At 54.4% G+C, this 14,832-nt stretch overlaps 4 protein-coding genes across 4 annotated transcripts; 1 reads left to right on the plus strand and 3 right to left on the minus strand.

Annotated features, from left to right (window-relative positions):
• Positions 1–372: 372 nt before the first annotated feature.
• GMORB2_6813 (intron-binding protein aquarius) lies at positions 373–5,072 on the minus strand (the record flags this gene model as incomplete). Its single annotated transcript, XM_035468781.1, has 5 exons — positions 373–3,205; positions 3,262–4,081; positions 4,139–4,525; positions 4,582–4,682; positions 4,741–5,072. The coding sequence occupies 5 exons, from the start codon at positions 5,070–5,072 to the stop codon at positions 373–375; spliced, it is 4,473 nt and encodes a 1,490-aa protein (XP_035321915.1).
• A 592-nt stretch (positions 5,073–5,664) lies between these two features.
• On the plus strand, positions 5,665–8,592 carry GMORB2_6814 (THO complex subunit 1; the record flags this gene model as incomplete). The annotated part of the gene is made up of 5 exons (XM_035468782.1): positions 5,665–5,970; positions 6,043–6,819; positions 6,884–7,039; positions 7,112–8,035; positions 8,245–8,592. 5 exons carry the CDS (start codon positions 5,665–5,667, stop codon positions 8,590–8,592), a joined length of 2,511 nt encoding a protein of 836 aa, XP_035321916.1.
• Positions 8,593–8,917: 325 nt separating this feature from the next.
• Positions 8,918–10,231, minus strand: GMORB2_6815 (translation initiation factor 5; the record flags this gene model as incomplete). The annotated part of the gene is made up of 1 exon (XM_035468783.1): positions 8,918–10,231. One exon carries the CDS (start codon positions 10,229–10,231, stop codon positions 8,918–8,920), a length of 1,314 nt encoding a protein of 437 aa, XP_035321917.1.
• Positions 10,232–11,938: 1,707 nt separating this feature from the next.
• Positions 11,939–13,891, minus strand: GMORB2_6816 (Cytochrome P450; the record flags this gene model as incomplete). Its single annotated transcript, XM_035468784.1, has 5 exons — positions 11,939–12,122; positions 12,223–12,871; positions 13,206–13,353; positions 13,447–13,477; positions 13,563–13,891. The coding sequence occupies 5 exons, from the start codon at positions 13,889–13,891 to the stop codon at positions 11,939–11,941; spliced, it is 1,341 nt and encodes a 446-aa protein (XP_035321918.1).
• Positions 13,892–14,832: the final 941 nt, after the last annotated feature.

The raw sequence follows: 14,832 nt of genomic DNA on the forward strand, positions 1-14,832 counted from the left end.
ATTACTGATATTCGAATAGAGGAAGAGAAAATCATATAAAAGACATACTTGGGTTGGCGTTTTTTTGTTTGTTTTATTTTAAGGGTACGTCGTTGGAGTCCAAAAAAGGGAGGGGGAGTTGAATTGATGAATACAATATGCTCTGCGTCACCAATATGATTATATCGTATGCTTTGGATCGAATCTGCTCCGTTTCCGGTTGAATCGGCGTCATTCACCGGCTAGTATGCACACTTCAACCGCTCTTCACCTGTGACTCGAGATAGCCTAATACGGCGTAAACACACATCCTCATCACCGTCATTGGTAACCAAAGATAATGATGATTCACTTTTCGTTCTACTTTAGATACACGTGAAAGAGACCAGTCTCTTATTGACCCTCGCTGTTCTGTTGAGCCTCCCCTTCCCCTTGTACCTCGTAATATGTCCCATCCGCATCGGCATCATCGTCTTCGGCCTCTTCTTCCGCAATCGTAACTTCCGTCGGCTCCAGAGCCGCTCCGGTCGCCGCCGCGTTCTTCTCCGCTTGGATCTGACCCACCTTAGTCTTGGTCATCTCAAAGACGTATTGTCCCAGGTGCTCCACGCCCTCCATGGTCACCTCGCCCTCCACTGTCTCCTGTCCTTCCTCATTAGCCAGGACCCTCTGCGAAGGCCACATCTCGCCTGTCAGGAGCAGTAGCTTATCCGGCCTCTGGAGCAGGACATCGAACGCTGGGCGGAGCTCGTGGCACGCCTCGAACGTCTCGCGGCGGCCGAGCACGTACAGGCCCAGGCGAGCGCGGGAGAGGGCCACCGTCATGCGTCGGACATCACGTAGGTAGCCAACCCTCGAGGTTCGAGTGAGAGACAGAATGACGTCTGTGTGTTTCGTACTCGTCAGCAGCTGCTTATTCGGGGCAGTGGTAAGAACAGAGAGAAACATCAGAAACTTACAGTCGTTTTGCTCGCCCTGGTACTTGTCCACCGTCGCCACAATCTTGGGCATGCCAAAGATGGGATTCTTGGCGCACCGGTGGTTCAGAACATCTCGGATCAGGGCTCGCTGGCCGGCGTACGTCGCTAGGATAGAGATCCTGTTGCCCGGGTACCCCAGAAGTCGCATATACTGGAAAATGGCCACAGCGTACTCGGCCTCACCCAGGTTCTGGATAAAATGCGGCGTCGGCTCCGACTCGCCCTTACCCTTGTAGTCGGGCACGTTGATAAACTGGAACTCGTAACGGAAGCCAGCGTTGGCCTTGGAGAACTCATCCTTATTCTGCACGTCGGCCAGGTCATCTAGCTTAGGGTAGCGCCACCTGTACAGGTTGGCAATCGACGGGCGGGCACGACCTTGCTGGTCCAGCATCACCGTCGGCACGCCCAGGCGCACCAGGCGCGAGAAGAGGGACTGCTCCATGTTGGCGTACTGGCGGAAGGCCATGTTCTGGATCACGGGCGAGTTCTGGAAGTGGTCACCGCACAGCATTACCCTCTGCAGGTTCAGCTCGCCATTGACCGGCTTCTGCATCGCTAGCGGGATAAAAGTCTCAATCTCGGTGATTTGAGCGGCCTCCTCCATGACAATGTTGTCATAGTGAAAGCCTAGAGCAGCAATCTCGCTTCGCCTGATAGCCGCGTGTGTCGTCGTCATAGCCACGATGCGGGCTTCGTTAGTGAGCAGATAATTGGCCTTGTCGCGCTCGCGACGCAGAAGCTCAAAGGGCAAAGCATCTGCGAGCTCCGTAAAGATCCTGGAAACATGGCGGAAGCAACCGTGGGCAATGTCGAGGATCTGCACCCGGTCAGCCTCTGGCGGGAACAGAGGCTGGGGGGCATCGGCAAAGTACGCGTGGAAGGGGAAGGCTTGTACTATGTCGCCGGCACTCGTCTGGTTAGAAGCCGCAATCTGCAGGAACTTGGTCCATGCCGGCTCCACGTAGACCGTGTTGAAGTAGCCCGCAGTCTCGGCTGAGTTGTCATGAGCACCCGGGGCCCCTAGGCTGATGGCCAGCTTCCTGACCTCTTGAAGGTAGAGATCACGGTTCTCGAGGAAGGACTCGACCCTGCCGTACTTGCTGAAGCTGCCGTCGGTAAGCAGATCATCCTCTCCGTGACCGAGACGCAGCAAATGCCGGCCATCAATATCAAGAGCGACGATCTTTGCAAAGAGCTGGTTCAGCGCCTGGTTGCTGTGTGCCAACAGAAGCGTCTTTTGCTCCGGGAAGTTGTGATAGATGTTGTTGATGACCTGGACCGCAACATCCGTCTTTCCCGTTCCCGGAGGACCTACCACGATCGAGAGGCCTGGCTGAGCGCCAGACATGATAGCTTCGACCTGGGCAGAGGTGAACCGCACCTGGTTAAGGCGGGGCTCGTCCACCGGGTAAGGCCCCCTGTTGGGTAGCTTGTAGGTGGAAACTTTCAAGGTCTCGACCTCGGATTTCAGCGCCGGCTCTGCGTCGCGCCGGCGCTTCTTAGACTGCTTCTTCTCAGCTGCGGGTGCCTCTTCCACCTGCTCCGCGTCTACCGTCTCGAGGACATACGGGGGGCCGAAGCTACCAGAGACACTGTCATCAGGCTCGACCGTCTTTCCGGGTAGACTCTCGACTAAGTGGTGCCAGTCGAGAAATGTGTCACGGTAGTCAACCTTCCTGATGCGGTTGGGGAGGTTCTTGTGATGGGCCCCAGCCGGATCTCCGTATCCCAGGAAGACCTCGTGCAGCCACGATGGCAGCGGCACCTCGGAAAGGACGAGGCTGCGGATAGACTCGAGGACGGGCTTGAAGTTGTTCTCCCTCCTGCCTCGGCGGAGGAGAATGTTGACCCGTCCATAGACATCAGGGCGTCCTGCTGCGGTTGCTTCCGTGTCGCGGACGTATGTTCGCGGGTCGAGGTTAAGTTGAATGCGTCGCTTGCTATCCAGACCAGAGGACCCATCACGGACATGACGACCCTTCTCATCTGTTATTTGAGAGATGACAGCCGTCCTCACTGACAGGACACCGAGCTGCTCATTCTCAGGGAGAAGGCCATCTCCGTTGGGAATTGACTGCGATGGGGGAGGCACGATGGCCAAGAGAAAGACAACATCGTCGGGTCGCAACGTATCCCACTCCTTGCGAACTCCTGGGCTAAGCCTCCTTACATCGATAGTGACCTCTGAACGCACCCTTGACGGGACATCATCACCAACCAAGGGGGGGACAACCTCGAGGATTCTACATGACAGTCAGTGAAGAGTCGTAGCCAGCGTCTAGACAATGGGATTACTCACGCAAGTTTGGATACGGGCATGGCCATCTTGGAAAAGCCGGCAAAGTGCGTCTCCCCGGGGCGATGCGCATCCGGCTTGAGACGCCTTATGGCCGATTCGATATCGTTGCGAATACCATAGAATGCCTCCCGTCGGTACAGGATCAGCGATCGCCAAAGGAAATCGCCAACTGAGAGATACTGCAGGTTCAGCTTAGGCAGAGCAAGCGGGTGAGACCCATCGTACTCGTCAGCCAGGCGGAAGCTGTTGTCAAACAGCGTCTTTTCTGTCGGGACCAGGGCCATACTCTCGGTCGACTCCTGGAATGTCTCCCTCCTCTCGAACGTCGAAAGGATAATTTCGACAAAGAAGCGGCGATCAAGCGGTAGCTTGACACTTTCGGGATAAACGGTCCGAAGATCCAGCAGGGAGAGAAGTTGCACAACCTCGTCATCGCTCAGAGGGTCGAGGAGTGGCGCAAGCTCATCCCTCTTATCGATAGACCCGTAGTTTGATAGGGCCAGCACGACGAGCTGGTCCTTGAAATGCTTGAGAGCGACGCGCTGCAGCTTCCCAAGACGGGCATAATGCCTGTCGTAGGCCTCGGCGCGGCTCAGCTGAGCGCCCGTCTGGTCGTCGATGGCGAAGTACGTGTAGTGGGACAGAAGAGTGTGCTGGTCTCGAAGCAAGCTATTGTCTTCGTTGGAGTACATGGGCGACAGCTTCATAGCTGGGACAATGTGGAGATCATGCAGCAGCGTGTTGACATATCGTCGGGTGGGAAGCTGGCTCTGGAGGTCTGAGATGAATTCGGTGAAGCGTTCGCAGTACAGCGTCTCATCTGTAACAAAACTGTCAGCATCGCCTCGCATCGCGGTGTCTTGTAACGTTGACAAACCTGGCTTGCCCTTCGCCTCGAATAGCAAGGTCAAGTAATCAAGAAGTAGCGTGTACAGCCAAGACCTCTCAAAACGAAGCCGGGCCTTGGTGGGCTCGTCAGCGGCGTCGTAGCGCTTGTGGGCGGCCCTCCAGGTCTTTCTCAGGTGTGCATTCCGGTTGAACTGGTTCTCGCGGACATTGTCGCTGGAGAGGTTGTGCCATACGCCAATGGACACGAGGGGAGCGCACTCCTTTCGAACAATGGAGCAGTCGAGGCTCTGGAAGGCGTGGATGAGGAAGCAGAGCAGCTGCGTCTTGACGAGCGTGGAGAGGCTTTGGTCGAGCATCATGGAGACGACGCGGCGGAACATGGACGAGAAGTCGGCGGGGCGGTCCTCGAATAGACCTATATGGCGCGTTAGACAACAGAACAATCAAGATATACCATACGTGACCACTTACTCCACGTTTCCAGCTGTTCCCTCCTCTTGACATTGGTGATGAGCGCTAGGAGGAGAACATGGTAGTTGGAGGCGTCTTCCGTGTAGCCAGGCCACAGATAGCTAGATACGGCGCAGGTTAGCAACACGAAGCCCCGTGTCAGTACCCGTGAATACATACCTCTCCAGTGTTTGAAGGCTCTCGAGGAGTCGCAGCGACCCGTACCGGAAGCCCTCGCGGTCGAGGATATCCCAGATGCCTTGCTTCAGAACCTCATTCTTGACCTTTGGCTTGGCGGCCTTCTTTCCAGGCTTCAACCAAGTCTTGCGTGCCAAATTCACAAAGGCGTGCTCTTCCTCTTCAACCTCTGCAGGCGTCGGACGCTCTTTAGAGTCGTCAGACATAGGCGGCGGCGCTTCGGATGGCGACTGCTGCTGCTGCTGCTGCTGCTGCTGCTGTTCCTTCCGGCCCTTGGTGGCTCGATTGCCCTTGAGCCGCTTCGTGTTAGGCATGGCTAGTGAGCGATCGCGTCATTGACACCACGGAGGGTCAGTACAGGATCGTCCACGGCAAATTGTCGGGCTATTGATGGGGCAGAATTGGTGGTATATAGTCGGCGTTGGTGGTTGCTTGGTTCAAAGGTTCGAAGACTCAGAGGCTGGAGAATGAAGGCAGCAGGCAACAAATGCGCGAACGGCAGGCGCTGACTGACGAGGTCCCAGTAGCACCTTCCCTCCGCTGGCTCAAAAATTTCAGCCTTGCAGAAGGCAAACACCCAACCGTCAAGGTCTCTACAAGTACATGGTACGTTAAATAACCTCAACTTTACACGGTACTCTTTTGTATAAGATACTCTTTCTTTCACTCAGCCTCGAACTTCGTTGTTTGTCAACTACTCACTCCTTTGTCTTCTCCGTTCAATGTTCCTCCTCATCCTCCCAATCAACATCACCATCTATTAATGCCTGATATACCCTCAACGGCCAATTCTCTCTTCGGCACAATCCCTCGCATGCGTTTCGGTTGGTAAACAGAGGCATCGACTTGCGTGCGCAGCAGCCAATCCTCAGCTCTCCCTCCCCCGGAGTATCTGCCACCCTCACGATGCATGCACTCCATGTCAATGACCTCGGGATCCCCGCCGCCGAGAAGTTTGCCTCCCTTCTGAAGGAACTGATGGCTGAGGCGGCGGTCATCAAACCCATTGTCCCCGAGAGTGACCCGTCGTCGAGCCTCGAACCTCCCCTTAACAAGCAGGACTTCGATGGCCTGTCGGACCGTGTCGCAAATGCGACGAGTGACATGGTACCCGAGGGGACTGAGGAAGACGAGGCGGCAAAGACGCAGATCAAGGCGCGCAAGTTTGCACTCATCGAGGCTGTCACACGAGATATTTTCAGTAACTTGACAGTATGCGACAGCCCGCACCATTTATTTCCAGAGAACTTTCTTTTTTCGTTTGAACTAAATCATCTCTCCTAGGCTTCAACTCCTATCGATAGCCCCGAGTTCGCCGTCCTGTGGGATTTTCTCGACATCATCTACCTAATCGCTGACGACGGCCACTGCGAGCCGGCCCTGCTCTTCTGGCTGATTGAAGAGCTTCTCGAGAGTCAAGTCATCCCCGGCTGCCGCACGATATTCGACTATCTCGAATCGCGTCGCGAGCGAATCACGGCCAAACACACAAAGTCGACGGACCTCGTCATTCTGCGCAGTTGCAACGAGCTCCTACGTCGCCTCTCCCGGGCAGAAGACACGGCCTTTTGCGGTCGAGTCTTCATCTTTCTGTTCCAGAGTTTCCCCCTCGGTGACCGGAGTTCCGTCAACCTCCGCGGCGAGTACCACGTCGAGAATGTCACGACGTACGAGAAGCCCTCGGAGGAGCAGGAATCCTCCGATAAGATGGACATGGATATAGACAGTAAGAATAGTAAAGAGGCGCCCACGGATGGCAAAGCCGGTAAGGCGGATGAGCCATTATCGTCGGACCAGCTATACGACCTGTTCTGGTCCCTACAGGAGTCCTTTAGCCAGCCCCTCACCCTCTTTGAGAAGAACGTGTTCAAGAAATTCCAGCATGGCGTGGAAGAGACGGTTAAGAAGTTCAGGCAATACCCATCGGACGAAGGGTCGCGGACCGCCAACGCAGTCGAGGACCCTAAGCAGAGCCTCAAGCGCAAGAGGGAGGGCGCCGGCGCCCGGTCAGAAGCTTTCAACCCAAAATACCTGACAAGCAAAGACTTGTTTGAGCTCGAAGTCAGTTCTCCCCTTCCATTACCATGACAGAACAGGCACAGAAGCTGACATCTCCCCCAAACAGATTGGCGATCTCACGTTCCGGCGCCACGTTCTGGTGCAGATGCTCATTGTGCTCAACTTTGTCTTGTCGTGGACGGGCGAAGCCAAGAAGAAGTATGAGAAAATCAATGTGACCAACAAATCCGTCATCTACCCGGGCGAGTTTAGCGAGGAGGATGTAAGCATCCCACCATGACCACCTTCAAACATGGCGCGTATACATTGACTGACACGACACGTACACACATAGGCGAAATGGGCTCTAGCCATCAAGGGCAGGATAGCCGACTACCTCCGCAAAGACACGCCGGGCAAGATTTTCCACCGCATGGTGGACACGGTGCTGGCGCGCGACAAGAACTGGGTGTACTGGAAGATGGCCAGCTGTGAACCCATCCAGCGCGAGCCGGTACAGCCGAGCCTATGGGCCGAGTCGCAGTCGACGATGCAGCGGTTCACGACCAACAAGCGTCTGCGGCCCGTCCCCCTCAACGCCGTACCCATGGACTTTCTGGAGGAGAAGGACCGGACCAAGGTCATGGACGAGCTAAAGGACCCGAAGCGGTACCAAGTTCCGGAGCTGGACTCGTTCAAGGTTAAAATATCGGATGACGACTTCGAAATCTCCATGGCGACCAACGACGCCGACCGCGCCCGCGCCGCCGCTCTGAAAGCCAGCAAGACGTGGCGCGCCGTGCGCATAGCCCGCGGTTTCAAGCTAGCCGCCTTCGACAAGATTGACGACGACGCCAACGACGTCAGCGCCATCTTCAAACCGCTAGTAGACGTGGATGACACTGCCGCCAACGATGATGCGGAACAAGTGGCAGACGACGACAAGATGCCCACAAACCGCGAGACTGTCGTTCTTGCAGCTTCTGCAACAGCAGCAGCAGCGGACAAGGTGTCCAGTCTGATAAGCCATCTCCAGGAGTCGCACAGGGGTGTCTTTGCCCGCGTCGTCCGCCACACGACACGCGATCCCGCAGAGGGCGAGACCAGCGGTAGGACGTACCACTTTGTCAAGAAGCCCGAGTTTAACCAGCTACGTGACGGAGACCGTCTGGTGGAATACACCGAGGATGCCGACGGCGTGTCATACGGGACTAGTTCCAAGGCTGTCGATGCTGTCACCGAGGCGGGTAAAGTGGCTATTATTGAGATGTCTATTGAGGTGTGTACTTTTTTTTTTCTTTCCTTTCAGCATCGTGATCCTCATAAACGAGGGGAGAGAGCAGTCCCTTTCCAACTGCTCTCTCTCTCCTCCCCATTAATGAAAGATCAGGGAGGGGAGGAAAATAGAAAAATAGAAAGGGAAAAAAAAGGAAAAGAAGAAGAGGAGAAGAGAAGAAAAGGATAAGAAAAACTAACATATAAAACCAGGCCGCCAAATTCGCTCAAGACATGGACTTTACAGCCAGGTACATCCTCATCCAGCCTTCCGACACAGCCGACTCAACAGGCTATTCACCGCCAGAAGGTTTCAACCACGTCGTCAACCTCGGTGACGATGTGGCTGAAGCAAGCAAGACTGTTGGGGAGTACATTTTTGAGAGAAAGAGTGGTGGTGACGGAAAGGCTGCTGAAGAAACGGAGAATGAGGTCGAGGACACGATAGAAAACCAACATGTCGAGGAGGCAGGAGAAGAAGAGCGAGCAGAAGAAGAAAAGGCTACGAATGGTGAGCAGCGGCAGCAGGATATGGAGGTGGATGGTGGAGCGGAGTCATGATTTTCTTTTACATCAAATGAAGTATTGTGTTTGTAATACCATCTGTCTACCATTTGCAGCAACTCATTTTATTCCCAAAGTTCAGGGCATTCATTGTCCATGGGTGTTAGGGAGGGGAAGCGTTCAAAGTGAAAGTTGCATAGGACAGTGTATCAATTTTTGTTTTATCTTGTGCATAGAATCCTAACCTAACCAATGCACAACATCAGAGTGGAATAGAACAGAGGGCGTGTTCCAATTCCAAAGGAACGAACAGGGTTAGAAACACAGCCAAAAAAAAAAAAAAAATCGCGGTCACGGTCGGAGGACTGATAAAGAGCGCCCTTTACTCGTCGTCCTCCTCTTCAGACTCCTCCTCAGATTCCTCCTCCGAGTCGGCCTCCTCTAGCCAGGTGAGGAAGGGGGCGGCAGCCTTGCGGACCTTCTTGGAGACGGAAATGTCCGTGTACTTCTTGCTAGCCTTGCTACCCCACTTGAGTGCCACCTCCTCGCTGATGAGGTCGTGGTGGTAGTACAGCTGGAGGATCTTGACGACCTGAGCGTAGGCATCGGTGCCGACCTCGCCGGCGGCGAGCTGGCCAAGGAGGCGCTCGGTGCCGCCGAGAAGGGACCTCTCGTGGCGCTCCGATGTGATGATCTGCTTGAGCATGCTGGCGCGCTTGGGGATCTGGGCGACAATGTTCTTGTCAAAGACAGTCTGCACCAGCACCAGCACGGTGCGGTGCTTGGCCTCGATGCCCAGCTGCTTGGCCTTGACGAAGATATCGAAAGACTCGACTTTGTCGATCGAGCCCTTCTCCTCCGACTGCTGCATGATCCAGTCGCCGAGCTCGTCGTAGATCGTGTTACCGCCTCCCTCCTCGTCGTCGTCATCGCCGCCGCCCATGCTAAGCTTCTGCTTGAACTCGCCGGGGAGCTGAGCCTGGCGCGCCTTGACGGCCTCCTCGCTGACGTCGACAGCCCACTCGTGGTCCTTGACCTCGGCCGTCACGCTGACGGCCGGCGCCTCGGCCTGCATCCTCTGGAACTCGGTGTCGCTGTCGCCGTCGGCGGCCGCGTCGCCGCCGTTGCCGTTGGCGTCGCCGTTGGACCCGTTCTCCGAGCCGTCCTCGCCGCCGCTGCCCTGGCCGTTCTCCTTGGCCGTGCCGTTCTGCTTGGCCTTGCGGGCGGCCTTGCGCTCGGCCTTGTCCTTCTTGCCCTTCTTGGGCTGGTTCTTGAGGATGAAGCCGCTCAGCTTGAGGCGGATGTCGACGTCGGTACGCTGGCCGCAGGCCTTGCAGTCGAGGAGGATACGGTCGTCCTTGATGACAACGTCCGTCTCAGGATTCTTGCACTTCTTACAGAGGACAAACTTGTTGATGAACCCGTCGAGGTAGTCCTGCAGCTTGGCCGAGTCGTGGGCGCCGTTGATGATCCAACGGTCGTCCTTGGGGTCGATGTTGGTCTGGGCACCCAGCTCGAAGCCAAAGTACTTGATGACGTGGGCGCCGGGGCGGGCCAGGGACTGGGCAACGCTGGACAGGTTTACGACAACCGTCTTGATACCGTTGCCCTTGCCTTCAATCTTGGTCTGCAGACGCTCCATCTTGTAGCGGTAGAAGACATCGCTGACATCGCGGCGGACGTTGATGAGAGACATTTTGGCGGTATTTGCTGGGGAAAAAATTTGTCTTGTGCGTTATAGGACGAGGCAGGAAGCTGAGAGTGGGACGACGAAAGACTCTACAGTAACAGAATCGTCATGGAGAGAACAGCAGGAAAAGGCCGTTTGGTTTTTTTTGGTTCTTTTGAATGGGTTTGCTTGAATTTTGGTGAATGGGATGCAGGGGGGCCGGAGCACAGGAGGTATCAGAACTCAGGATGATTTCTGATTGACATAAGGACTAGCCGGTGATTATGGCTGATGGAATAGGGCGACATGAACTCGAAGGTGTCAAATATGTTCAACCGTCTTTACAGATGTCGGGACTCGAAGGTTTCCGCGGTAAGCGAAAAAGCTGCAGCTTGAAGTGTCTGGACACGGTGACGTTATCGTGCTGATACATATACAGCAATGTAACTCGATGTTTTTTGGGGAGGGCGGGTTGCGGGTGCTTTCGTTGCTCTTTATGAAAAAAGCAAAGCGAAGGCGTAGCTGGTGATGTCGTTGGACTCGAACTCGGGAGATGGTGCGAGGGGCAGCTGTGAATCGAAAAGTCGAGAGAGCGCTGCGACTGACAATAAACAAAAGTCAGAGCCAGCAGGCTGGAGTTTGAAAAGATAAAGCGTTGGGTTTGATCTTATAATCAGGCTGACAAGGAGACCAGGTCACTGAGAAGCAAAAGAGAAAGAAGGGGAAGAAGAGAAGCGCAGAGTTTTTTTGAAAAAATTTTAACTTGTCCTGTGAGCGGGAGAGGGAAAAAGGTGGAGGAGGGAGGGGACCGGGGAAAGGAAAGAAAAAAAACCTAAGATGGGTCGGAACTTGTTAGTGAGAGAGAGAGAGACGCCCCCCCCCCCTTCCTTCCCTCCAGGCACAGCGCGCACTAATATTACCCATTACTCGCCTGTAACTCCGTTGCAGCCGCCCGGAGCCTGGAGCCTTGAAACCTTGAAGCCTTGAAGCCTTGGGGGCCTGGTAGCCTGAGGTTAAGTCAGAGGTTGGCTGGGCATCAGCCGTCTTGTCTGTCAGGCCTCAGGAAAACAGAGTCGGTGGTTTGGGTTGTTCCCTGTTCTCCCTCGGCATGGAACCTCTCCCTGCTCGTAACTCCCAGCAAATCAATCTCCTTGAACGGGGCAGCAGCTTGTCTCGCAATTGTAGACACTCGGTGCGTCCTCATCACAGTGGGCACCCGACCAGCCCAGCAGCCAGCATAGCTAGCCCACCCGAGAGGCCAAGGCGGGGGAAATCAGCTGATAGGGGGGGGTAGCAGTTGATGAAAAAATGTATTATTTCTTTCCGTAGTATTACTCCTGCTCGTAGGTTAGTGCCAAATAGTAGTGGTGGTAATAATAATTATAATAGTACCAATGATGCCAACAAATGCTACACGCTTGTGGTATGAACATTATAATATGTAATACTCGGTACATGACTAACAGTGACGATGATGCCGTTGAGGACTCTGCTGATGATTATGAATCTAGCGGTTCCGCATAGAAACCCCGTCCATCGTGATTGGTTGACGTATTACAAGACAAACAAGGCAGATACCACCTGCGCTCCTGCCTACTGCCCTGGCTGAGTCGTATGGTCCTATCTGATTGGTCCAAGCATCTGCAGGGACTCTTCGACACATCTCAACGGTGACATGCAAGACCATAACTCGTACGCATTCCGTTCCACACCCTCCCCCCAACCTCCTCTCGTTTATGCCGTGGCTTGCAGTGGGTCAAGCTTGTTAAAGTGCAGCAGGCATCGTCGACCCTTTGGCTGTGACGAGATGAGCTGGTCCGACATGATCATGTCGTCCTCAGTCATGGACACGTGCGGCGTAGTCGAATAGCTAGAGTAGACGTCGGACAGCAACGTCTTCATTTCGGCGAGAGCGAGGCTGCATTCTTTTGTCAATATTGATACCTTCTTGTTTTCATCTGCATATCCCTTGTCATCTGCACTGGAAAGCAAGGAACAGGCACAAGAAAAAAACTCACTGCTTCCCAACACATCCTCTACCACCGTTGGAAAAGGAAAACATGAGGCGACGCCTCTCCGTGTCCCCATCAGCAGCCAACCATCGGTCAGGGTTGAACCTCTGCGGCTCGGGAAAGGCATCCTGGTTGAGACGGTGGACAGAGTAAGACTGGCAGCTGACGACAGTGCCCTGGGGCAGCCAGAGGCCGTCGATGGCGCGGCCGCCGGGACCGGGGACCACACGCGGCAGCGACATGGGGATTGGGGGGAAGCACCGGAGACCCTCGTTGACGACCGCATCGAGGAAGGGGAGCTGGTCGAGCGGCACGTCGGACGGGGCGGTGCGGAGCTCCTCGCACAGCCTGCGCTGGATGCTGGCGTTGCGCGGCTGCGAGAGCTCCCACATGAGGAAGCACAGCCCGTCGCCCGTCGTGTCGATGCCGGCAACCATGTGGTCCAGACACTCGGCCGCCGCTGTCGTGCTGTCTAAGCTGCCGCCCTTCTCGCCCATCAGACGCCCCATGAGGGTAAAGGTCGCTGGGTCGGTCGCCTGGCTCGTCTGCGTCACGTAGGTGCTTGCCAGGGAGATGTCGCGAGATTTGGCGAAAAGGTAGATGATGCCCGAGACGAGGTTGTACAGCCTTGGCGAGTAGTACGAGATGAGGCGGTCTGGCAGGTGGTTCCGTCAGCTGGTTCCCTGTGATGGTGAAGGCAAAAGGTGACGCGAAACATATGGATGGTGGTGATGATGACATACTCTGGAGGCTGTCGTCACCCGTCACCTGGTTCATCATTTCCTCGTCCTTGGCGTTCTGAAGACAGTTCGTGCCGCGCGGGTGGAAGAGGTGGTGCGTCACGCAGTCGCAGGCATATGCGTGCAGGGCTATACAGAGTCAGTCCGGGGCATCACACACACACACACGCCCATGTTGAATAACCGACCCGTCTATCAATTGCCTGTATGTCAGTCATTGCTTTTCTCTGTATACGGCATGCACGGTACTTACAAAAACATCATGAGCCCTGGTGCCTGCGCTCGTGCAACGATGAAGGAAGATGCTAGATCGTTCCTGGATTCCGGCAATGGCAGGTCCACGCATAATGTTGGTGTTGGCATATCGATCAGCGAGGAGTCTCTTTCTCTTTGTATGCTGCATGTGCGTCAGTTGGCTTTGTTGAAAGAATATGACATTTCTAACATCATCCCTCTTTCCCTTCAGGGGGGAGGAATGGTAATATCATACGTCTGCCTTGACAAGCGTAGAGAACATGGTTCTGCAACAACATGTTAGCAACGTATACGTCATCTCACCGAGGCGGATGGATAAACCGAGGGGTTCAGGAAGATGTGTAACTGTACCTCCTCCCAAACACGGTAAATAGGTTGTAAAACTCCGACTTGTCGTAGCCGCTCCCGCCAGACGTGTAGATCTCCTTGAGGGCAGGCCAGGAGGTAAAGGACACCTCGTGGGGGCTGACGCGCACCACGGGTCCGAAGCGAAGGTGGAGGCTGTGGATGTACATTGTGCGGTTGGCCTTGATCTCGTTCCATCGCAGCTCGAGGGATGTGAACCTCGAGATTGTCGGGCCGGGGAGCTTCCATAGCGGCGACGACAGGCGACGGACCAGGAAAATGGTCACGGCTAGTAAGGCGGTTACCGCGAGGAAGAGGGGAGACGTTATGAGCATTTTCTCTTCCCGGTTTTCTTTTTCTTCCCTTATTCTTCCTTTTTTCTGTCTTTAGTTTGTGGATGGTACACACTTCGCAGGCACGATCATGTAAAGGACATTGAAAAAGAGAGAGGGGAACGAATTGGTGGTGATGATTCAAGGTGGAAAATGATGCGCGTAGGTAATATAAACTCTCCGGTTGGATGCTGATAACGCGCCTAAATTTGACCCCGCAGAACAACTTTGATCTACACCGTTTTGCCTGTGTGCGTTATTACACATAGATAGCCAGCCATGGCATATTAGTACCGAGTGGGAATACTCGTACAGATCTGTACACGAGGAATGATAAGATCGTGTTTGGATTATACCAGTCTTAGTAAGTGGTACACAGTGCACTTGGAAACTCGGACTCGTCAACCAACCAACACTCAGATCCTTTCCCTGGTCTGTATGAGAATGAGTACTTGCCCTGAATCCTGATTGAAGACGATATTATCTACCCTGTAGCCGGGCAGACAGGTTCGGGTCAGAGTACATAATATTTTGGGGTCATTGGATGCCGAATTGATGCTGGTAGTAATGTTACCTGGTATTATTCTTATAGTAGTAGTCAAACGAGGGAGGATGGGGATACATCTATAAGTCGTCGCCGATCCGAATCCTTCCATAATAATTTACCATGCACAAGACAAAAGAAGCGGAAAATAGGCGCTTGTGAACATGGTGTCCAATTGACAGAGTGGATCGGCTTGTGCGGAGGGTCTTGACTCTTGGGAGACTCTTGAGTATTAATATTACAGGTAACGAGTACACGTAATTTGGCAGTTGGACCCCTCCCCATCCTTGGATGATTCTATTCATAGAAGTACGTGTCTCATGGGCATGTCCCATGGGTCTGTTAGCTTCTGTACGAGTAGGTACTGTAATAAATGACAGGTCCATTGGCCAGATGATGA

The sequence above is a fragment of the Geosmithia morbida genome (genome assembly GCF_012550715.1).
Source record: "Geosmithia morbida isolate 1262 chromosome Unknown scaffold_6, whole genome shotgun sequence".
Taxonomy (NCBI): domain Eukaryota; kingdom Fungi; phylum Ascomycota; class Sordariomycetes; order Hypocreales; family Bionectriaceae; genus Geosmithia; species Geosmithia morbida.